The sequence below is a fragment of the Schistocerca americana genome, chromosome 5 (assembly GCF_021461395.2).
Source record: "Schistocerca americana isolate TAMUIC-IGC-003095 chromosome 5, iqSchAmer2.1, whole genome shotgun sequence".
NCBI lineage: Eukaryota > Metazoa > Arthropoda > Insecta > Orthoptera > Acrididae > Schistocerca > Schistocerca americana.
Genome location: NC_060123.1, coordinates 490230733 through 490256507, shown reverse-complemented (window position 1 = coordinate 490256507; position 25775 = coordinate 490230733). Strand labels below are relative to the sequence as shown.

General features: G+C 41.8%; 1 protein-coding gene across 1 annotated transcript in view; it reads left to right on the top strand.

Moving 5' to 3' along the window:
- Positions 1 to 25775, top strand: part of LOC124615911 (high affinity cAMP-specific and IBMX-insensitive 3',5'-cyclic phosphodiesterase 8A) — a 1662866-nt gene that overhangs the window by 1441477 nt on the left and 195614 nt on the right. The window contains exons 11-12 of the mRNA XM_047144089.1: positions 6725 to 6852; positions 9071 to 9178. Of these exons, the coding sequence (XP_047000045.1) occupies positions 6725 to 6852; positions 9071 to 9178 (236 nt within the window). The remainder of the gene's footprint in view (positions 1 to 6724; positions 6853 to 9070; positions 9179 to 25775) is intronic.

Here is a 25775-nt window from a genome sequence, read left to right as displayed (position 1 = left end):
CATCATCATCCTGCGCAGATAACAGTCAGCTAAGGCTGCTAGTTTTGAACCCGCGTAGAAGTGCGCCCTGGCGACATTGAGCTCAGTTATAGTTAATACACCCCTTCCCCCTAAAATCGGAAAACGCCGTCTCGTTAGCCTTGGACCATATACGAAGACGTCAATGAGAGTTGTACAAGAAAAATGTGCTCCAAAGACTCTGTTACAGTTAAGTTAAAAACTATGTCAGTGATTATTCTCAAAAAATGCGTAACAGCTACAACAACTTTGAAAAGGTGTCTTTAATGTACATATCTCGCGGAATTAGACACTAATTGTGGTCAGTAATTTCAGGCGTAGGGGAGAACATTTTCGGGAAGTCTTCCACGAATATTGTTTCCAGTGCGGCGAATAATGATACGTTTGTGTCATGGCGATATTGAGTCTGGCGGGTTTATTTCTATGAGCACCATCGTCCGCGAGTACCCTTTGAAGTTTTAATTAACTTTTCGCGAAGCTATAAAAATATTGAAACCAACGTGATAAAAATTTCTGCTGCGGGAATGTGCGCAAAATTCTTTAATCGTTGTTTTTATTAAATATTGTTTTCACGAATTAAAACCAGAATATACACGAGTATATGAATGAGAATCTTTAGGTCCACTCGTCAGCTCTAAGGCAAAAGAATCTCTGTGAATACTGGAGAAAATGATAGATGAATGGACCAGGGGAGTTGATATCAGCTCTTGGCCGAATATCGTAGTTTACACAAAATGAACCAGAAATACGATAAAATTTGGAACATTGTTCAGAGATATTTTCTGAGTACTTTGGCATAAGTAAACCGCGGTCTCCGGCGATTCGTGTATGTACTTCTTACCCACATTTATCTTTGTATCTGCATTACTCAGAAAATATTTGCACAACAATGCACATGCATATATTATATGCTATGTGCCTTCACATTCGGTATGTGCTGTTTACAACAGTAATGCCTATTATTCTTCGCTCACAAGCTTACATTCAATACTGTTCGGCTGTATCTTGGATTTGTTGCCACAGGTTCACATCTCTCAAAAATAGTCTTCCTTCAGGTCACTTTCCAGTAACCCACCCTTTACTACTATGTTCAAGAGTCCCTCACGTCACATTAGACTGCGATAAGGAGTGCACTACTGTATTTTCCAGGTTTCATTTTCAATCCTATGCTTCCAGCGGAACTGATGAAAATCTGCGCTACTGTGTAAATACGAGACGTTGTTTAACATTGTTACGAAAAATCTCTGAAACTTCTTGACCGATTTACTTCAGGTTTTTACGTGATGCTATAGTAAACATTCGGACGGACATACACTTCATACTTTTTAATACATAAATACATGCATACAATTCATAATGAGGAAAGGTTGTTAGCAAACATCCCGGAAAGTTCTTGACCTCCCACATCAAATTTTTAAACTATACTCTAATAAAAGTTTGGGAGGACATGGGCTACGTATCGTTGAATAAACGTATATGAAGGGGAAACATTTTTAGCAAAAAACCTCGAGTAGTTTTTGACGCATTTACTTCAGACTTGCATGATACCCAAATAAACATTCAGATGGACATAGTGTATAGGTTGACGTTAACACCGACTGCGAGAAAGAAAGTGTTCTGCTGCGCTTTGGAAATGCACGATTTCTCGTAGTCAATTTTAACTACGGCAGCAGGGCATTTAAACCATTAGACAGATTGTTTTTCGCTGTATGTAATTTTCAACAAGCATAATAATGTGCTGTTTTGTTTTCTTCCTTGCAGTCGGTTTTAACAGGATACAGGAAAGTTTTGTTTTTGGTTTATCCGCTTATGACTAGAACATTACTATCGTGTTTCGGCAGAAACTTTGTAATCCTACAGGTCTGCAGTGCAGAACTTTGCGAAATACTGTCACTGAAGCGACTATCCCTACAGAACCAGCATCTGGAAAGGTCTCTCCCATACCACCATCGTATGCCAATGCTGCCGAGCGATATACCCATTCATTATAACGACTTCAGTTCCCAATCAAGGTTTCATTTGCAGTAACAATAAACAAGCGTCAAGGTAAGAGGGGAGAGGGCTAGAAAGAGGAGATGGACACAGAGGGATGCGAGGAAATGGACGTAGAGAGGAGGAAACTGGGGATGGACAGATAGAAGGGGGGGAGGAGATGAAGGGAAAGGGGAGAGGAGGAGATGCGCAGAGAGGATGAGAGGAGGAAAAAATTGGCAGAGAAAAGGGGGAGGAGGAGATGGAGAGAGGAGGCGGACAGAGAAGATGGGACGAGGAGATGGGCAGAGAGAGGGGGAAGGAAAAAACATGGACAAAGAGAGGGAGGTGTAGAGAACAGACACAGGGGCGTGAAACAGAATGGCTCAACAGTTGAGTGATAAACCCTAAGTACAGAGAGCCAAGTTGAAAGGTTTCCTTGTCTCACACTCGTGCCTCTCTATACAGGAATTCCTCACAGTAATTGAGAACTTTTCTTTGTAATGTGTAATTCATCCGTATATTCTCTTACAATTCTGCCGTGTTTTATTAATTCTTTCGTTCATAAATTTTGTGATCAGCTTTCTATAAACTATGTACTGTCTCATTCCACGACCGAGCAACAGTGACTCGCAGAGTCCCACTTAACGTGATAGAAAAAAATTAATAAATTGTACTTTTCGTTTGACAACTAATTTCCAGGGGCTTCTAATCTCCGCTACTCTTTTCAGAACTTCCACCTTTGTAACCGTGTCACTCCACATTGTTTTAAGCGTGCATCTATAACGCCAGATCTCGAAAGAATTTGCTATCTTTTCTTCTTTAGGCCCGGAGTCGAGGTTCCACAGCCATAACATGCCCCATTCCAAACACAGTCTTTTGAAGGTACGTGCTTTTTGAAGTCACGATCTTATTGTTGTTGAAGGCAGTTTTTGCTTGAACAGTTCTGTTTCTGACTTCTGCTTTGCTCCGTCCATCCATACTGACTTCTGAGTCACATGGGTCAAATAGCTCATTACCTATGTGAATTAGGACTTTGGTTTTCTGTTCTTTATCAAATTCTATAAATTTTGTTGTGGGCTTATATATTTTCACGTCATATTCTTCCCCAATAACGTTATTCATTAGACCTAAATTGGCTTTAGTGCTTCTGCACTTACTGCAATGACAGCCGCGAATACATTGTAACTATATTATTACTCTGGAACGAGCCACCGAAGACCACTGGTTCCGTGTATCGAAATACTCAGAATATATTCCTAAGAAACTTGGGAATATTGTCGGTGGCGTTCGAGTTCATCTTGTATTACGCTGCAGCCGACTCATGTAAGTAGGAGATTCCATTAGCGTCATAACAACTACACTCCACTGCTGTTCCGGAAGTGCATCGGTAAATTATGCACTAATTATAACCCTGCCTTTTTAGAACTGGTTACTGTTATGACCAGACGAAACAACTAGCGTCCTGCCATAACTGCAGGTTCTTTGATTGCTCTTGGAGATGGCTCATTGGAACCAAAAAATTTGAAATATTAGTTCACTTTATTACACGGATGAATAAAAAGATTTACTTACGCTTGATACAATCCTTTGCCACAGGAGTGCGTAGAATATTTATAACTGTCATTGACTATTAAAACATCTCTTGATGCATACAGTCACACTCATCTCTTGCAGCACAATGTTCAACATTTATAAAGGTACATGTTCATCTGAGGCTTGACTAACACTGGTCCTATTCGGTGATGTTGATAGCTTCAGCTGAGATCACTAACTGGGCAGAGCATTTCCATTCGCGGCTCTATACTGATCTCCGTCCGAAGGCGCTGCTGTGCTGACAGGTAGGGCGTCTCTTCTTCAGCCTCTCCCACTCGCTGTTGCGGAAAACAGTGGTATCGATACGCATCGCCGAGTTTGGCGTGACATCGCGATCTCAGGCCCATACCACAATAACAACATAGGCGACTTTTTGTGAGCAAATCGAAGCTCCATTGAGAATCACGTGCATCCTTATCCATTTTGCGACGTATGGGCTCCAGAAGGAACATTTCTCACGGCCCTGAAGTACAGAAAGGAAAACATGGAGTTCCTTCACGCCCGCATTTGCATGGTGACCAGCAAAAAAAGTTTTGCTGTCAGCTCAGCGAAAAGAGTATTTCTATCGTGTAATCACAGGATACAGCTCAGTGATGTTGTCCATACGTCGGGGTGCGATGACCCAGTAATGTGGTCCCATCTGGGGTCTACTGCACAGACACAATTGAAGAATAGCGGTGTAGGGCAGAGGTGAAAATGTGTTACGGCGAGGCGCGAAATGAAAATAAAGAACTGTAGGACAGTCTGGAAAGGTGGTAGGGCTTTTGTCAGATTTGTACTGCATGCATGGACGCATTACGCTACTAGGGAATGTTGCTGGGCGCTGACGATGCTTCCTGAGCCAACTGCAGCAGTCTCAATACCGTAACGTACCAAGTTGGTCACCAGAGTGGCCCATCCGCATATTACATTACTGGCCATTAAAATAGCTACACCAAGAAGAAATGCAGATGATAAACGGGTATTCATTGGACAAATATATTATGCTAGAACTGACATGTGATTACATTTTCACGCAATTTGGGTGCATAGATCCTGAGAAACCAGTACTCAGAACAACCACTTCTGGCCGTAATAACGGCCTTGATACGCCTGGGCATTGAGTCAGAGCTTAGGTACAGCTGCCTATGAAGCTTCAACACGATACCACAGTTCATCAAGAGTAGTGACTGGCGTATTGTGACGAGCCAGTTGCTCGGCCACCATTGACCAGACGTTTTCAATTGGTGAGAGATCTGGAGAATGTGCTGGCCAGGGCAGCAGTCGAACATTTTCCGTATCCAGAAAGGCCCGTACAGTACCTGCAACATGCGGTCGTGCATTATCCTGCTGAAATGTAGGGTTTCGCAGGGATCGATTGAAGGGTAGAGCCACGGGTCGTAACACATCTGAAATGTAACGTCCACTGTTCAAAGTGCCGTCAATGCGAACAAGAGGTGACCGAGACGTGTAACCAGTGGCACCCCATACCATCCCACTGGGTGATACGCTTCCTATGTGCGTTCACCGCGATGTCGCCACACACGGTTGCGACCATCATGATGCTGTAAAGAGAACCTGGATTCATCCGAAAGAACCACATTTTCCCATTCGTGCACCCAGGTTCGTCATTGAGTACACCATCGCAGGCGCTCATGTCTGTGATGCAGCGACAAGGGTAACCGCAGCCATGGTCTCCGAGCTCATAGTCCATGCTGCTACAAACGTCGTCGAATTGTTCGTGCAGATGGTTGTTGTCTTGCAAACGTCCCCATCTGTTGACTCAGTGATCGAGACGTGGCTGCACGATCCGTTACAGCCATGCGGATAAGATGCCTGTCATCTCGACTGCTAGTGATACGAGGCCTTTCGGATCCAGCACGGCGTTCCGTATTACCCTCCTGAACCCACCGATTCCATATTGTGCTAACATTAATTGGATCTCGACCGACGCTAGCAGCAATGTCGCGATACGATAAACCGCAATCGCGATAGGCTACAATCCGACCTTTATCAAAGTCGGAAACGTGATGGTACGCGTTTCTCCTCCTTACACGAGGCATCACAACAACGTTTCACTAGGCAACGCCGGTCAACTGTTGTTTGTGTATGAGAAATCGGTTGGAAACTTTCCTCATGTTAGCACGTTGTAGGTGTCGCCACCGGCGCTAACCTTGTGTGAATGCTCTGGAAAGCTAATAATTTGGATATCACAGCATCTTCTGTCTGTCGGTTAAATTTCGCGTCTGTAGCACGTCATCTTCGTGGTGACGCAATTTTAATGGCCAATAGTGTAAATTAGTCTCTTAGTGTATTTTATCGTGTGTAATTTGTTTGTGATTTTTGTGTTGCCAGTGCCCCTGTGGCAACCAGTTGTTTGACTGCTCTGATCGTATAGCTGGCAGAGCCACGCCGATTTGCTGCGACAGGGGGATTTTCTAACCTGGTGTTTTGGACGTAGTGCTGTGTGTGTTTTTCAGTTTGAATTGTCGATAGGTGTTCAGCTTTTCCTGCTGAAGAGTTTCTTTGATCTGTTTTGCTTCCACTTACGATTATGATCGTAGTTTCCCAGCTATTGGATGAAAGGGTTGTTCGAATGGTTAGAGTTTCTTTACAGCCGTGTGACAAGTTTCTTGAATATCTGCGAATGGTCTCGTGACAAAATTCAGTGTGCATGTCCACGATGAGTGTGTAGAGATTCATTGGAAGAAACCGCAGGAAATGTTGTCCACCCAGAAAGGAGGTAGCTTACAAAACCGTCATTCGAGCAATACTAGAATACTGCTCTTCAGTCGGTGATCCGTTTTGTTTAAGATTGGTATAGGAAATAGAGAAGGTCCAAAAAAGAGCATCGCGTTTAGTTACAGGTTCATTTAGTAATCGCGAAAGTGGGAAATGATCATCCAACTTCAGTGACAGATGCTGTAAGAGATGCTTATCAATAATCTTTCTTCCCTCGAACCATTTGCGACTAGTACAGTAAAAGAGGGAAATAACCGTGGCGCACAAAGAACCCTTCGCCACACTCCGTAAGATGGCTTGCGAAGCAATAGATTTATACGTAGATGTATCGTGAAGCATTGCCTATGAATCGTAAACCTTGATCTGAATTACCTCCGACCCTGAACGTCTCTGAACTTGGAACTCTGTTTGCTTGCAGGAATTAGGCGGCAGAGCATCGCCAAACTGCACAACCTGTCGATCGAGGCGCCAATCACCAAGGTCATCTCTCTCATCGCCACCGCGCAGGAGACGTCCTCACCGGAAGTGGTCCACATGCTTGATAAGGTGCGTGCTTATCGGGCGCGCAAAACATGTGCTACGTGCAGAGAAACGTGGAGGAAGTGCCGGGTAATGCCTTTAAATCCCACGCGTCTCGCCATTCCGTTCTCCTGAGCACCTCGTTTGAGATTCGCAGTGTACGTTCTGTTGCCGCATCGCGTTCCTCCGGTGGTAAGAGCCAATGAGATGCGCTTACGTGCTTCACTTCGCAAAGGTCTCTGCAGAACAAGTTCGCTTACGTAATTTACTCGTAATTCATGAGATAAAATCTCGCGGTTGTCTTTTAAGTACGTGGCATACTTTAGGACAGTGGAGCTCAGCTGCGATGTAACACGAGGCTTGTAGTACATTTGAAAGTACCTTCTGAAAATAAATTGTATGATTCCTTAAGTTATATGGGGAAAAACAGAGTATTTGTGGAAGTCTTCATTTCTCAGTGCCCGTTCCATTAGAGTGGGGCAATAAGTGCGTATAATTTTGAGGATGTGAGCACTACATAAAACTTATTGATTTCTGATTTTTTGTCGTATAGTATGTTATTCGTTCTGTTGTTAAGAAACACAGCTCTAACGTACTCGATCTTGAAGGAATCAGCCACGTTTTCAGTTAGGAAGAAAACAGCCCTTTCTGAGTCCATTCATTAAAAATAAAAGAACAAATTACTATTTCATGGACGTTGCAGTGAAGAGGCAATATTTTCTCGAACACGTGATGAATGCTTTAAAAGTAATCTCGTTAAATGTTCTATACTTAGCTGTTCTTTATTTATAATTATTCCTCTTTATGTGACGATAATAAATCATCCTTGTACTTACAGTGTGATTATAGTAAAAAGGCAAACAAAGAATCAATACTTTAACACTATTATTATTTGGTCAGACTTTGATAACGCTATTGTTTTAAGAGCTTCTTTGTAACCATTACATTTGTTCAGCTAATTCAGATTGAATTTCATTGTCTAAATAAAATTCATAGATAAGTTTACATTCTGCAATAATTATATCTAAGAGAGAATTCCTACACCAGCAGTAGTCCGATTTTTTGAAAGTAAATATGTCACGTTTATAATCGTAGACCGCCGTGAAATCTGACAAGTGTTCGTGGATATCTTCTTTTTCTTTGCAGTAAATGTAAGGCTGAGTGAAATGGAAAATTCATTCGTGAGAATACACAAGTCGTCATTTTAATTTGGACATGTGTACGCTTTTATCACTAGAGAATGAGGATTAATTATTGCTACCGTCATTCTTATGGTAATAACTAGAAACTAAAACGTGAGCGAAATGTTTGTTCGTTGATAAGAAAAGTAGCTCTCAATTATTTTTGAAAATAGAAATGTTTTCTGCACTTTTGGATCGTATTGGAAAAATATCAGATTCAGCATCCTAGATTCAAATTTAATCTTTGATGTTCTTGCGTGTTTCTTTAGCATTATTTTCTCAATTCTGATTGATAGTCTGTGTGTAGAAATGTGTCTGACAAGTTTTACCGTGCTATTTTTGGCATCTCACTAACACCAGGACCTTTATTTGAGTTTAATTCGAAAGGCGTCCTTATCATTCTGCCTTGCAAGTCCTGAAAGGTCCTTTAGTTTATGGCACGAGAATGCGTATTCATTTTATATCTGCACAACTTTTCTTCCGCAACGATACTGAGCGATATTTGCTTATTCCTTAATAAAAATAAAAATCGCTATTCTACAACTGAAAATCGGGACGAAAATCTTAACCGACATGAGGAAGCTGCTCTGCATGCCACGCTAGCCTTTAAAAGGTGCAGTTCCGTTTGAATACGGAGAAGCAGCGCCAGGTAAGAGAAGGGTCAGTAGTTAGTCTAGCGACGGAAATACAAAATGAGACACGGATTATCGCGAAGTTACTGTGAGCTTTGAGTGTGGGTGTGTTATGCAGGGAGCACTTACCGCACACGCGTACTTAATCGCACAGTATCTCTGGAGGCGCGCAGTACGCGCCGCCTGTCGAGGTGACAGGGTTCCTCCGCGTTCTCACGGATTCACGCCATTCGCGCCGTGTCCCGGCGTTCTCGCAGACGCGATAACGGTCTTATCTCGACGCGCACCCACGGCGGAGTAAGCGATCTCTGAGGTGCCTCCCGGAGAGGCGGTCCCGGTCACCTATCATGAGGTGTCAGCCGGCCAGATAAGGGCGGCGGGCGCGCTGCTGTCAGTGGCATGGGCGCCGTGCTAAGAGTCGTCTGCCGGCAGGTGGTGGACATCCTGCGCACCACCGAGCTCTACTCGCCCGTCATGAAGGAGGACAAGGTGCGGCCGGGAGACCCCGTCACCAGCGACCTCATCTCTGCATTGCTGTCCGTAAGTACCTGCTCTGCTCGCATCACATTGCTCACGGCTTGCTCAATATCGTTACTTGTTAGTATACAGGGTTACACTCTGGGGTTTCAGAAGACGACTGTGACAAAGCTACAAGACTTATACAAAACAGAAACATATCATCACTCCAAGTTTTTAATTCGTATATATTATTAACAGGCTAACCCAGTTCATGGTTCACAGTTCATGCCTCATGAAGCAAATTCCAGTTGCAGGTTGCCTACCTAATGGCGTACAGGGGCAGCAAAAATTTGATTTCTATCATTTCGTATAATTATTGACCAAATTTAAATATTTCAAATACTGTTATACTCTATTCATTAAGAGGTGCATTCTTGTGTTAAATGTTTAATACAATAAGACAAGTATTGACGTTAGACATTGTATGTCATGAGGCGGGGGAACACTCGGCTCGGAAGTGCGAAGCTTACATTCATCCAGTATTTGAGAAGTGACTTCCAACAAACTTTACAGATAATTTGAAATCTTTTCGACACTTTTTCTCGCTAATACCCCCCACCACAAAATCATCAAGGGAAACAGTTTATAGTTTACTACATTGTCGTTGTTCATGCAGTAGAACTACATTATCAGGCATGGGGTTTTAATTTATTGATTCTTTAATTGATTTTTGCAGGACACGGTAAAAATATTAAATAATACTTCCTAACGTTCTGCTAAATCATATATATATATATATATATATATATATATATATATATATATATATATATATATATATATATATATATAAGGATTGAATGTTGCTTTCAGCTGTTAGAATTTTATATTGCGATTGCATTTTCGCAATTAAATCATTTTCAAGCATCTACGAAATATATTACAAGGTAATGAGAACAGTTTAGAATGAGATTAATCGTAGATTCAACCAGTTTTGTTGTTTTTTGACATTCGTATAACGTACAAACAAGATTTTGACATATGGGTTTATGTTAGGCAGAGATAACAAGGTACTGTACACAGCTGCACATGAAAAAAACAATTACTCAGCGATACTAGTCAATATTCTGTTTTATGTGGTGCGATTCTGAGTGGGCTGCAGACATCACACAACTAAAAGTGTGCGCTTATAATACATTAGATTCAAAAGCTTATAAGTATACTACATTAATGTAAAATAAACTACAAAACTGATTGTACCTATTGTCAGCCATACTACAAATTGTACTCATTACATACTAGTAAGTTTTGTAGGTGCTTGAAAGTAGCTTATTGCCGAAATTGCAATCACAAAATGAAATTCTGACAGCTGAAAGCAAGATGAAGTAAGTTAAAAAATTTGTTGAAGCCGTGGACACGTACTACACGAAAGTAGTATGTTTACTTCGTCACGAAGTGGCTTTCAGCTTCGTAGGCCATTTTCAGGTAACAACTCTCGTAAGTAATTTTATGTGTGTATTCGACATTCAGTTGTCACCTAAGGAAATCCTAAGAAGCCGAAAGCCGAGAAAACTGTTCCTGACGAAATAAATATACTTCTGTAGAACATTAGGTAGTATTACCCATTTAATTTTATTACTTCTTTACTACTAACTCTATTCATAATACATTGTGCAGACAGTATCCACATACACCACTGAGTGCTCATGTAGAATTATATCACTATAAGACACCCAGGTCAGGAGAATAGGCGCCATAAGCATTGAGATACGTGAAAAACTAGCTGCTCTGAAAACGGAGTGCTCATTATCCAGACTAGATTCATCTAGTGTTTCTCACTGAAACCACTTAACGACTTCCAAGAAATTTTAAGCACAATTTGAAACCTTTTGCAAGGTTTATGTCGGTTACGTGGTTAACACTTATTATTTAACACAGTAAATCATTGGTAAAGTAATCACAGGTTTGGAACTGTTTTATACATGGGAATTCAATTCTTTACAGAAACAGGTATTATGACAAGTGCTCAGTTTCGGGCAGTAGTCTGACAATACTCCAGAGGTACTTAAGAATAACTCTGTCCATATGTGTCATCATCATCATCGTCGTCGTCGGCGTCGTCGTCGTCGTCGTCGTCATCGTCATCATTGCCTACTGCTAAAGCTTATTCATTCTCATTGCAACCCCTGTTCCCTGTTCGTCTGTAGCCAAGACTGTACCCAGGATCTGAGCTAGGGCGGAAGTGGGTACGACTCATATTATAGTTGTAAGTAGGCGAGCGACAAGACGAACCGCACTGGCAAAAGGCGCTCTACCGCAGGACTGGATTTACGGTCGCACACCTGTGCTGAACCTGTGGTGTGGACCCTGTTGTGTTGTTGTGGTCTTCAGTCCTGAGACTGGTTTGATGCAGCTCTCCATGCTACTCTATCCTGTGCAAGCTTTTTCATCTCCCAGTACCTACTGCAACCTACATCCTTCTTAATCTGTTTAGTGTATTCATCTCTTGGTCTCCCTCTACGATTTTTACCCTCCACGCTGCCCTCCAATACTAAATTGGTGATCCCTTGATGCCTCAGAACATGTCCTACCAACCGATCCCTTCTTCTGGTCAAGTTGTGCCACAAACTTCTCTTCTCCCCAATCCTATTCAATACTTCCTTATTAGTTATGTGATCTACCCATCTAATCTTCAGCATTCTTCTGTAGCACCACATTTCGAAAGCTTCTATTCTCTTCTTGTCCAAACTATTTATCGTCCATGTTTCACTTCCATACATGGCTACACTCCATACAAATACTTTCAGAAATGACTTCCTGACACTTAAATCAATACTGGATGTTAACAAATTTCTCTTCTTCAGAAACGCTTTCCTTGCCATTGCCAGCCTACATTTTATATCCTCTCTACTTCGACCATCATCAGTTATTTTGCTCCCCAAATAGCAAAACTCCTTTACTACTTTAAGTGCCTCATTTCCTAATCTAATTCCCTCAGCATCACCTGACTTAATTAGACTACATTCCATTATCCTTGTTTTGCTTTTGTTGATGTTCATCTTATATCCTCCTTTCAAGACACTGTCCATTCCATTCAACTGCTCTTCCAAGTCCTTTGCTGTCTCTGACAGAATTACAATGTCATCGGCGAACCTCAAAGTTTTTATTTCTTCTCCATGAATTTTAATACCTACTCCGAATTTTTCTTTTGTTTCCTTTACTGCTTGCTCAATATACAGATTGAACAACATCGGGGAGAGGCTACAACCCTGTCTTACTCCCTTCCCAACCACTGCTTCCCTTTCATGTCCCTCGACTCTTATAACTGCCATCTGGTTTCTGTACAAATTGTAAATAGCCTTTCGCTCCCTGTATTTTACCCCTGCCACCTTTAGAATTTGAAAGAGAGTATTCCAGTCAACATTGTCAAAAGCTTTCTCTAAGTCTACAAATGCTAGAAACGTAGGTTTGCCTTTCCCTAATCGTTCTTCTAAGATAAGTCGTAAGGTCAGTATTGCCTCACGTGTTCCAGTGTTTCTACGGAATCCAAACTGATCTTCCCCGAGGTTGGCTTCTACTAGTTTTTCCATTCGTCTGTAAAGAATTCGTGTTAGTGGACCCTACCTGGGGAAATTCTCTCATAACGAACCCGCAAAAAATAGCAGTTGTTCCAGTTTTTATCAAAAATTATGAAGGATGGATTTTTAATTTTAAAAAATTTGGTGTACAATTTATGGCGTAATGAACTGACTACATTAAGATACTTAACACAATTTATTAACATTAAAAATACGAGATTCGTGCCTATACAAAAATCAATATTTCAGTTTTTAAAATAAATTGTTGTCATTGTGTGCAAACATGTTTATTGGGAAAATACAGTGCAACTAAAGGAAGCTAACAATCAAGTAAATATTCTTTTTATTCTTTTCTCCCGTATCATTTAGCCTGTCTAATATGGGTTTCGTGGTACACGATTTAGCAAGTTCTACTATTTATTTATTTAACGTTGCGGCCGAATGCCCTTCCTGAAGCCCCAGTTGTCGAGGTAACCTAAGGGAGTTAAGACGTGTGCGCCATCTGTCTGTAAATCGTGGGAACTTTTTTGTATGCATTATTGCATTTTGACTGTTCACCTAATGTATTCTGTGAGGAGAAATTTGGTCACCAGCCCAGCATTCCCCTAACCTGCTCAGTCATGAGCTTACATTTTATAAATAAAAATTTTATACTGGGGGTCAATGCATTGTTCTGACAAAAATAATATTAAAATATTAAATGTGACCAAGGTCATTGGATATCGATATGCACATATGCAGATGGCGATAGTATCGCGTGCACAGGGTATAAAAGACAGTGCATTGGCTGAGCTGCCATTTGTACTCAGGTGGTACATATGAAAAGGTTTCCGACGCCACCGCACGACGGGAATTAACAAACTTTGAACGCGGAATGATAGTTGGAGCTAGTCGTATGTGACATTTCATTACGGAAATCGTTACAGAATTCAGCATTCCAAGATACACAGTGTCAATACCAAATTTTAGGCGTTACCTCTCACCACAGACAGCGCAGTGGCCGACGGCCTTCACTTAACGACCGAGAATAGTGTCGTTTGCATAGAGTTGTCAGTGCTGTCAGAGAAGCAGTACTGAGTGAAATACTTGCTGGAATCAAAAATGGCTCTGAGCACTATGGGACTTAACATCTTAGGTCATCAGTCCCCTAGAACTTAGAACTACTTAAACCTAACTAACCTAAGGACATCACACACATCCATGCCCAAGGCAGGATTCGAACCTGCGACCGTAGCAGTCCCGCGGTTCCGGACTGTAGCGCCTAGAACCGCACGGCCACCGCGGCCGGCCTTGCTGGAATCAATTTGGGACGTACGACGAACATATCCGTTAGAACAGTTCGGCGAAATTTGGCGTTAATGGGCTATGCCAGCAGATGACCGACTCGCGCCTTTGATAACAGCCTGACATCGCCTGCAGCACCTCTCCTGGGTTCGTGACCATATCGGTTGGACCCTAGACTATTGGAAAACTGTGACCTGATCAGATGGGTCCCGATTTCAGTTGGTAAACACTGAAAGTATGGTTCGAGTGAGGCGCAAACCCCACGAAGCCAAGGAGCCAAGCTGTCAACAAGGCACTGGGCAAACTGGTGGTGGCTCCAGAATGGTGTGGGCTGTGTTTACATGGAATTGGCTGGATCGTTTGGTCCAACTGAATCCAACATTCACTGGAAATGGTAATATTAGGCTACTTGGAGACCATCTACAATCATTCAAAGGCTTCTTGTTCCCAAACAACGATGCAAGTTTCATGGATGACACTTCGCCATATCACCGTGCCACCATCGTCGCGATTGGATTGAAGAACATTCTGAACAATCGAGCGAATGATCTGACCACCCAGATAGCCCGACATAAATCCAATCGAACATTTATGGGACATAATGTAGAGGTCAGTTCGTGCACAAAATCCTGCACCGGCAACACTTTCGCAATTGTGGACGGCTGTAGAGGCAGCATGTCTCAATATTTCTGCAGGGGTCTTCCAACGACTTGTTGAGTCCATGCCACGTCGATTTGCTGCAGGAGATCCGACACGATATTACGAGGTATCTCATAATTTTTGTCACATCAGTGTAATGTGATAACACCTGGTGAAGGTGTTAAGAGAGGCTGTGTTATACATGTCAGCAGGGTGCATAAAACTTTCTCTTTCCTCCTGCAGAGAGGCTTCATTATAATAGTTCCCACTTAACCCACTACATAAACCAAATTTTTATCCAAGATGTCAGTCCTTTATTATCATTTTTACGTTGTATGTGTTGCTACGAATTCCGACGTAACACACAATTTTTGACGTAGAAACTTATATTTGCCAATATTCTGTACCACCACGTTCACTCACAAAGGACATTCTGTCAATGGTAGCCGGGCTAAGTAATAGAGCTCGCTACCTGCTGTCCAAAGAGCGGCGTGTTTTACCAGTCAATAAACAGTTGGAAAGTTCACACGAATTTTATCAATACAGTGCGCTCGTTCAGTACCCCTCAGTTCTCCTGTTTTCAGTAAACTGAAATTTCAGAATGTCGATTGCATAGCACATCTTGCGGAATTCTTTTGCCCATCGAAAGAATTCCTCTAAAAATGCTCTAAAATTCTCATAACTTGCGAAAACGATATTTACAGCTGCTCTCATGATTTTTCGAACTATTGAACTTCCCAACGAAAGCAAATTACAATATTTTTACAAAACTGATAGAAAACTTCACACTACTGAAACTGAATTACGACTCCTCGAGACGAGCGCGTCAGATATCTTTTTCCCTTCAAGAACGCGCGAATGTTCTCTGTTCTGATTGGTTGTAACGTACTATAGCCAATTAGCTTCATAGTTTTTGCAACCAATACGGTGATACCCCTCGATGACCGGTTCTCAATTCCAAATTTTCATTAATCATTTTCCAAACTTCGTATTTTCAGAAAAACAAATAAACGGAAAATTTTCACATCTTTACCAGTCTAAAGACAGATTTTGCTTCTAGAATCCTTATACTGGCTGTCTTACATTACACATCATAAGACTTAAGACTTATGTGGCTCACTCCTCGAGTACACAATCGGATCCACACTCTCATTTATCATTAATCATCAACAAATTTCAAAAATCGTGCATTGCATTTGTGCTGCATTTACACACTAACCCATTCAGACAGAATAACAAATGAAAATAATGTCAATCACCTGAAGATAGTAAATGCTGTTTGAAAAATGAGACATCACGTAACTTTTACTGTTATAAACAAAGTAGGCCTACTATTTAATTAATGTATTTACAAAAACATATTGCTGTGTCAGGATGTTACTTTTAATGGGAAGTTGTAAAATGTAATGTTAGGTTTTTTTGAATATTTCCGAAAAATTTCCGTTATAAACGGTGAACCGGAACTCCACTGACAAACTTTCAGAGCTTGTTGAGAAGTACTATCTGAGTATTTGGGTATAACGGACACATGGTCTTAGGCGGCTTGGTACAGAGTTATTTCATTTCGTTTTATTTCTTGCTCCAGTAAGCTTCGTAACTGCACTGTACTCAAAACAGTGCACCACAGCACAAATGTCGAAACTATACTCTGCATGTCTCGTTTCCATTTGATTCCGGTACCTGCTGTTGACTACAGTAATGGACTTTTTATCTTGTCGTCCTGAAGGTTCCTTTCAATACTGCTCGGTTCTGTCCAGGGTTTTGTTTTCCGGCGTAACGATGATACACAGCAGTACTACGAATACATTTACTGACGAAAGTTGGTCAATATGCACCTCGTGTATGGGATCACTGAATGCAATGGAAAAGCGGTACAACGGCGCTACGGAGAGTTGTTCACGCATCTACGGCTACCATATCAGCGTACATTTGCAACTGAGAGTTCTTGCATTACTGTGTTTCGTGTTGTACGTTTTGGGGGTTCCACATTACAGAGTATTTCACTGTTGCGAAGGTATTTTCATAGGAACAATGGTGATTGCAGTAAAAAACCGAATAAAAAGTACTTACATTATTTCTCTATAACGAGCAGAAGAAGATCGTGGGTCACATAACCAAAATACTCAAAAGGTATCCCTGAACAACCTCTGAAAGTTCATCGGTGGAGATGCGGTTCACCATGTGAAACTCATAGCAGTTGGCTATTGTTTTTCGGAAAGGCTATATAAAATTTCATGACGATTACTATACGGGAAAAGATTTTAGTAATTCACAGGTTGGCGTGTGTTTTAAACGATGTGTTGAGTGCTTGAGTAGGCTTGCAACGTGTGAGCACAGGGAAACAAATGGTATCGTCCAAGCGTGGGAATGTATTCTGTAGGGTACGTGGCCTCTGAGACGAGTTTCCTAATCGTCAGTGCATATCGCTAAGGCACAATCTAATCATTCCGGGAAGCACAAAAAAATCTACTTGCTGCTAGCCAGCGCCACTCTAGTTCTGATTCTGAAGAGTGCGTTCCATCGGAGAGGTTGCTTGCATGGTTGTAGACACTGCCCGTTTGTTTCAGAGCCGCGCATGCATCGAATTTTGCTGAACAGTTGCCCCTGTGATAACACTGCTGATACACCTTGCTTGAAACTCCTGAGGTCAAGAGGATGGATAGGCCGTGCTTTCGCATTTCCTGTGAGTACTAAACATTGGGATCAAGCCAGGTTTTGCCCTCTTTGCTCTTGCTGTTCCACGGCAGCATGTGATCTGGAGCTCATGCAGTGTCTTGGTTAACGTTCAGCTCTGAAAGAATGATTTGTGTTTAACTCCCTGTCGACGAAAATGTTATTAGAGACGAGGGACTGAACGAGGGAGGGGAGAAAATCGGCCGCGTGTGAGTCAAGGGGATCAACCCAGTATATGCCTTAAAAGATTAAGGAAAACCACGGAAGAATTGAATGTGAGTGCATGGACAGGAATTTAAATCTCCGCACATATTTATCTCTGTTATAAGCGACACATAAAATTTCGCAGTTTCCAAGGCTGTTACTCAGAATGGTGCCGCGAGTGTTCTCACAACATGTCTGCGCACCAGGAGCACACGATTAGTTAACAAACTCAGGCTGTTCAGACAATTTCCTCCCCCTCTACCTTCCCCGGAAGAGTTAAGCGCCCTATTTTTTAAACCTGTACAAGTCGCTGCATCTACGTATGACAGCAGTCAGCTGCAGGTATGCCGACAGCTTGTCAGTTCTTTTACACTGACGCGCCAAAGAAACGTATAGGCATGCGTATTCAAATACAGAGAAACGTAAACAGGCAGAATACGGTGCTGCGGTCGGCAACTCCTATATACGACAACAAGTGTCTGGCGCAGTTGTTAGATCAATTGTTGCTGCTATGATGGCAATTTATCAAGTTTTAAGTGAGTTTGAACGTGGTGTTATAGTCGGTGCACGAGCAATGGGACACAGCATCTCCGAAGAGGTGATGAAGTGGGGATTTTCCCGTACGACCATTTCACGAGTGTACCGTGAACATAAAGAATCCGGTAAAACATCAAATCTCCGACATCGCTGCGGCCAGAAAAAGATGCTGCAAGAACGGGACCAACGACGACTGAAGAGAATCGTTCAACGTGACAGAAGTGCACCCCTTCCGCAAATTGCAGCAGATTTCAGTTGTAGACCATCAACAAGTGTCAGTGTGCGAAATATTCAACAAAACATCATCGATATGGGTTTTCGGAGCCGAAGGTCTAGTCATGTAGCCTTGATGATTGAACGACACAAAGATTTACGCCTTGCCTGGGCCCGTCAACGCCGACACTGGATTGTTGATGACTGTAAACATGTTGCCTGGTCGGACGAGTCTCGTTTCAAATTGCATCGAGCGGATGGACGTGTACGGGTATGGAGACACCCTCGGATATCCACGGACCCTGCATGTCAGAAGGGGATTGTTCAAGCTGGTAGACGCTCTGTGATGGTGAGGGGCGTGTGCAGTTGGAGTGATACGTCTAGATATGACTGACAGGTGACACGTATGTGAATGTCCTGTCTGATCACCTGTATTTATTCATATCTATTGTGCATTCCGACAGATTTGGGCAATTGCAGCAGGACAATGCGACACCCTACAGGTCCGGAAGTGCTACAAAGTGACTCCAACAACACTCTTCTGAGTTTAAACACTTTCTTTGGCTACCAAACTCCCCAAACATCAACATCATTAAGCATATCTGGGATGCGGTGCAACGTGCTGTTCAGAAGAGATATCCTTCCCTACAACACTACCTCAGACATTAGTCGAGTCTATGCTACTTCGTGTTACAGCACTTCTGCGTGCTCACGGGGCCCTGCACGATATTAGGCAGGTGTACCAGTTTCTTTGGCTCTTCAGTGTATATACCTACTTGGCTAGTGCGTGTTATGTAACATAGTCGCTTTCTAAATGCTAGGAGCGTCACTCTAAGAAGTGATCGTAATGTGACTCAATTAGAGTGTATTAATGACTATAAATTATATATATATATATATATATATATATATATATATATATATATATATATATTGATCAGCAATAACGTTAGATATGTTTACGAAAGATACTTCAATCTCACAGGCAACAGGTCAAGTACACTCTGTTGAAGGGTGTTGGTCAATATTTCTAGTCACGGTGGTGTTTGTTTTGCAACGTTTGCACGTGACATAATTTGAGAAAAACGAAAACCAAATTTCGGAAATCGTTTCTCGCCGCCTTGCTCAACTGTTAAATCTGAATCGATTTTTCTAGGTGGATCACATAACGATTTTCCAAGAGTCAGTTGTTTTACTTGAACGGTGTCAGTAAATCAAGTGTCCGATTTCGTGACGATGATAAAGTGATGTTATCAGTACTTTCGCCATATTTTAAATAAAGAAAGAGTACGACTTCGTTATGGATACCAATGGACTGCTCAAGTGGAGGAAGAGGACATTGTACAAGAACTGATGTTTAAAAATCTTATCCACGCCATTTAATGAGTTCGAAATTATTTTATTAGCCCGTCTAAATTATGTGTGTCGTGGTAAAAAGTTCGAAGTGATCACTGGTGGAAGATTATTGTTCTCCAACGTTCACGTTCTGGAGAGTTGAAGTGGTTAGAAGACTTTCGAAAGAGTAAGGACACATTCATATTCCTACCCATAGAATTAGTGAATATTTGATCACTAGTCATCGATTGTGTTGAACGACCTTTGGCTTTAAAGGTGCTGTGAAGTATATAGGGCTGTTAACAGTCAATTCGATTTTTAATGCCTTAAATATATCATCATTTCTGTCTCTCTTACCAGCAGGTAAAAGTAAAATGTGCTTCTCTTCAACTAAATAGATGAAATGATTAATTTCCTGTTCATTCAAATCCTCTTCATCATCATTCATTCCACATAAAATCAGTGAGTCAACATTAATGAGCATTTTTATAAGGTAGTAGCAACTTGAGACCGCTAGCACGGTAGACCGGGTACATGGGAGCGAATATCGATTTCGGAAGATAGAAACCCTGCAGATAAAACCGTATTTCGAAACTTGACGCTGGAGTGTTTATGTTACCAACCAGAAGCGCAGTTGGGGAATCGGTTTATGACAATCGGATTTGGGAGCCAATCGTAAACATAGTACTGGTGTGATTTCCTCCCGATGATTTTCTGGGAGACTCTTTCCACGGAAGGTTGGAAGGCATCTAGGTCGTGGTACAAGTCACACAAACAGTCAGTCAGTGACCTCAAAAAAGATAAAATGGAGCCCTATTTACGTTCCTTCGCAAGTTGTCATTCCGTGGTGAACATGATTCACCTCTTAATTATTCCCGAGTCATTCTTGTGTGTTGACCCATGAAATGTACATCCAGAGCTGATACGTACGTGAAGCTATCTAATTACTTTTGAGAATCACGCAAAGCATTTGCTGTTCCTTATCTTTTAGAAATTATCAGTAAACTACACCTGCTAATCCACAACTGCTAATTAAGTTGATTGGCGTGTGTGACGAGGCGCATTGCGCAGAACAATTGTTTGCACTATCGCAAGGGTTTGCAGGGAAGTTTTGTTCCTGTATCAGTGCACCTGTGTGAACGCCTACTGAAGCAGACAAGTAGCAGTTAGCTCAACTTATATCTATAAGGTCCACATCAGCATTCGTCACATACATCATCGGTATCTAAGAGATGGAAATGGATCTCGTGTACTTGGATTCGTGGTTTCTACACATTTATTTCCATCTGTTATATGCCGATGGTGTACGTTGTGAACGCTGACGTGAGCCATATACTTTGTGCTCATTTTACTAATATTGATAACTGCTGTGTTTTCATAACCTTAATCACTTGAAAATGACTTTAATTTATTTATTTATTTATGTTAAGTCCTATGGGACCAAACTGCTGAGCTCATCTGTCCGTAAGCTTACACACTACTTAATGTAACTTAAACTAACTTACACTAAGGACAACAAACACACCCATGCCCGAGGGAGGACTCGAACCTCCGACGGGACGAGCAGCACGAACTGTGGCAAAATGAGTTAAAAACCGAAACAGCAAGTGTGTAGTTTATTATGAATACTGCAGTCGATGCTGATGATGTTGTCATTTAAAAAATTCATTGATACAGCAAATAAAATTGTGTAAGTTACAATCACCCAACAAGAGTTAATTTTTTTGGGAGTTTTAAAAGACTGTTAGAAATCGGGAACTATGATGAGCTTGAAGAACACAGACAATGAAAATGTTAGTGTTAAACTGTTTTACTTTATGACTGTGTGAAGCTGGATGATATTCAGAATTAAAAGACAGGTTATTAAGATGTCAATATGCTAAGGTATTTTCTGTCAAAGGCCGTCATTGGTTCATACAGGGTGACAATTATTGAACTACACGAAAAAAACGTAAATTAGTTACAAACTAGGCGTGCACACACTTTATTCAACATGTAAACGTCACGACAGACATTCGGATTTACGTTATGACATGTTCGATATGACTGCCATCATTGGCCACGACGTGGCGTAGACGAATAGCGAAATTCTTCATGATCCGCTGAAGTGTCGGAACATCGATGCTGTCGATTACCTTCTGAATGGCTGTTTTCAGCTTAGCAACGATTTTGGGTTTATTAGAACGGCTTGTAAAGCATGTGGAACGTGTAACCTGTGGCTATGTGTGTAAAGGGCATTACAATTAACGTCACTGGAAAACATTCAGTATGTTTTCCAGAATACATCCAACCAAAGGATACTAACCACTCTACGTGACTCCCACACTGCTGCAGACAATTAACATTTGTACCATCTGATGATGAATCGCTGATTGCAGTAATTTCAAGAAACCTTTGCTGTTATTGCTGCACCCACAAAAAGGAGTCGCAATTGTTCAGATCTGGAGAATATGGCGGCCAATCGAAGCCAATGCCAGTGGCCTCTGTGTACCCCAGAGCCAGAATGCGATCTCCAAAGTGTACCTCCAGGACATCATACACTCTCCTGTTTCGATGGGATCGAACTCCGTCTTGCATGCACCGCATCTTGTCGTAATCTTGGATAATTGGGATAAAATCATAACACAAAATCTTCACGTACCGTCTGGTGGTCACCGTGGCATCAAGGAATATCGCACCGATTATTCCGTGACTGAACATTGCACACCACACAGTCACTCGTTGAGAGTGAAGAGACTTCTCGACACGAAATGCGGATTCTCAGTCCCCCAAATGTGACGATGAAAATGGGCTTCGTCGCTAAACCATCATACTAATACCCATCATGTCCCGCTGCCACCCGTGCAATTTGAAGGTCCAAACGAGAACAGTTTAGAAATTATGACGATTTTACTTCATATAGTTCAATAATTGTCACCCTACAGTACGGCTTGAGTAAATATTCGTATTTATAAAAAGTTTACGTCCGAACTGCGATGCCAAGAGAAAAATTTTCAGTACCTACTCTTGAAAAATTATATACGGTGCAGCAATAATGAACATAAATATTATGCGCTTAGTTGGCTAATTCAGTTATCTCGTGTATTTCAAGGTAGGCTTTATATCAGAACGAAGAGGAATGGGTATGATACTGGGTACATATTACTCGAAGATGTAACTGTGTTATATTGGATACCTCGTTTTACTCCATTGAACGTACTCTCACTGCGCTGTTAAGTTACATTTACAACTGCAACACTCAAAAATATTTTCCCGAATTAATCAAGACTCAGAAGATGATGTTGAGCAACATTGCGCCAAAATAGTGGACACAGAGGCCTAGAAACGTTCTTTCTTTTGTGACTCTAAAGGTCAGCGTTGGACCAATCACAGTTATTGAAGAGCCACAAACGAAGTGTAAACGGGGAAACGCCAAAATCATCATATACGTAGTTAGTTCGGACACAGCAGAATTACCGGTGTCAGAAAAATCAGTTGGTCTTTTCGTGTATTTCTGCTCGTACTGGACATGTCCATATCGACTGCTCTATGCCACTTGTGGAGGACTGGTTTAATGACTGTGAGGACTGTGTACGCTATGGAGATGTTGACAATGCGTCATGTCGTGTTGGACCATTTGAGAGAGAGTGTGAAGGAACCGGTGGCATAAACGGCATTGCGTAGACCCATTCTCTACGTACCACAAATCTTTCAAACTGTAAAGGACATGGAAACCCATTTGATGTGTTGTGTGTCGCTACGGTCGCAGGTTCGAATCCTGCCTTGGCATGGATGTGTGTGATGTCCTCAGGTTAGTTAGGTTTAGGTAGTTCTAAGTTCTAGGGGACTGATGACCTCAGAAGTTTACTCCCATAGTTCTCAGAGTCATTTGGACCTTTTTTTTTATCAGATTCAGACTGTCCTGCAGTAATGGCCACATAAGCTCGTTACCGTGATAATCAGAACCTGACAGCCTGTATTGTTAAGCGCCATACCAGGCCAAGGCCAGTTATCATTTGGGTGTCAGGGGATACAGCGTGAATTGAGGGCTTCAGGTACGTTTTATTTTCAGAAGTACAACCATCTCTTCAAGTAATTCTATTGCCGTACTGGAGTGGCAGAAAGCCGATCCACAAACGGTGAGCACTATAGAAACCTTCTTCGAAGAACAATACGTACCGCTACTTTCGGACATGAACGTTCGCTTGATAGGATGCTTGTCGAATATGTCTGTAACAAGATCAGTCGGCAACTTGTTCGCCTCAGTTCACTAGAGACCACTTTTGATGCTTCCTGTACCCGCATTACAAACTGCGTGGGAGAATATTCTCCAGGAATATATCCATTTTCTATTTGGTACCATGCCACGATGTTCAGAAACAGACTCCAGCAGTTGTAGGCTTCTCATAATATTGCCGTTGAAAACCTTTTGTATAAAATTATTTAATTTTTAAGAAAGAAACGGGAAGTTGCTCAGTTTCGATATCTTCTGTAATGGTAGCAGCTTTTCACATAGTATTACTATAATATTTCTGCTTGTAATATGAATGAGATTATGTGGTTCCTTAGACGTTAAGCAGCAACACACATAATACAGAAATTGCAAGGAGGATTCAAAAGACAGTTGATGCACAATTGCACATGAAGTGATTCAAAATTTTAATTCATATTAACGAGCTGATCCAATGAACATTCCACTGGTGTTTGTAGCAAGAAAGAGATACAGAATGTATTGCTCAAATAGCCGAATATTTAATTCTGTGATAGCTCCATATGTAATCTCAGTTTTGCATTATGTGAGGTTAATGTATCGCGAAACCTATTTAAATTTCTTGGCAACTGCTCCAGTGATGGGGGTAAGCACTTACAGTTTTTATTCTGACATCACGATAGATTTTTAATGATTCACGTAAGTGAGCTCATGGGAAGACAATAATCGTTTTTGAACAAGGGCACAAGCGAATCCTTCCAAAAGTATTCTTCGTAAGAATTTTAATACAGTGTCTGGTCAATGTGATGCTTGGCAGCAACGTGTAAGTCCTTGATAGAGAAGTGAAATGTGGTCAGTTTCCAGGAATTAGCAGGGAACTTTCTTGAGTGAGACGTGCGGTCGTAGGCGCCTTGTCACGGTCCGAGCGGCTCCCCCCCCCCCCTCCCTCCCCGTCGGATGAGGTTCGAATCCTCCCCTTGAGCATGGGTGTGTGTTGTCCTTAGTGTAAGTTTTAAGTTTGTTTAAGTTACATTAAGTAGTACGTAAGCTTAGGGACCGATGACCTCAGCAGTTTGGCCCCATAAGACCTTACCACAAATTTCCAAATTTTTGTTGAGTGACATGAGCGCGTGAACGAAGTTCTTGCAATGATTTTATTCCAATTTTAAAACCATCGGAAGATCTTTGCATTATTATGTCGACTGGGTTATTGATACAGGTAGAAATTATTGTTTATGCAATGGTAGAAGCTGAATTTTAAGTTGAACACTATGACTCGGAAAAGCCGATCGGGAGGGTGATGCTCTGGAATAGCTACGGAAAAAAAAAATAAGTAGAGTGTAGAAAGTTATTAAGACATAACTCTAATTTTAATGATAAGTGAAAACCACCTCAGCTGTATTAATACATATTTGTTGCGTTACGATCGGTTACAGCTGAGTTCAAATGCTTTTCAGTAGTCACTAGCTGCATCCGACCACGCTTTGGTGTGACTCAGTCTGCTTAAATGGAACAGAAAGTAAAGAGGAAGCAGACGTTTCTAATGTGTATGGGAATTGGATATACGTCCTAATCTCCTCCTCGCCCCACTCTCTGCCCATCTTCCCCTTCCCATTCTTTGTCCGTCTCCTCCTCCTTCCTCCTCTCTCTCGCCATCTTCTTCTCCCCCTTCTCTCTCCCCCTCTCTCAGCCCATCACCTCCTTCCCCTTTCTCTTTCCATCCTCTCCTCCCCCTCTCTCCATCTCCTCTTGCTCCCACTCTCTGTACATCTCCTCCTTCCCGTTTTCTATCTCCATTTCCTCCCACCCCTTCTCTTCCCACATCTCTCTGACTTTGAGTCTTGTTTACTGTTATTGCAAATTCTGATTCTGTTTTAGTATTCGCCCGCATCTCGTGGTCGTGCGGTAGCGTTCTCGCTTCCCACGCCCGGGTTCTCGGGTTCGATTCCCGGCGGGGTCAGGGATTTTCTCTGCTTCGTGAAAGCTGGGTGTTGTGTGATGTCCTTAGGTTAGTTAGGTTTAATTA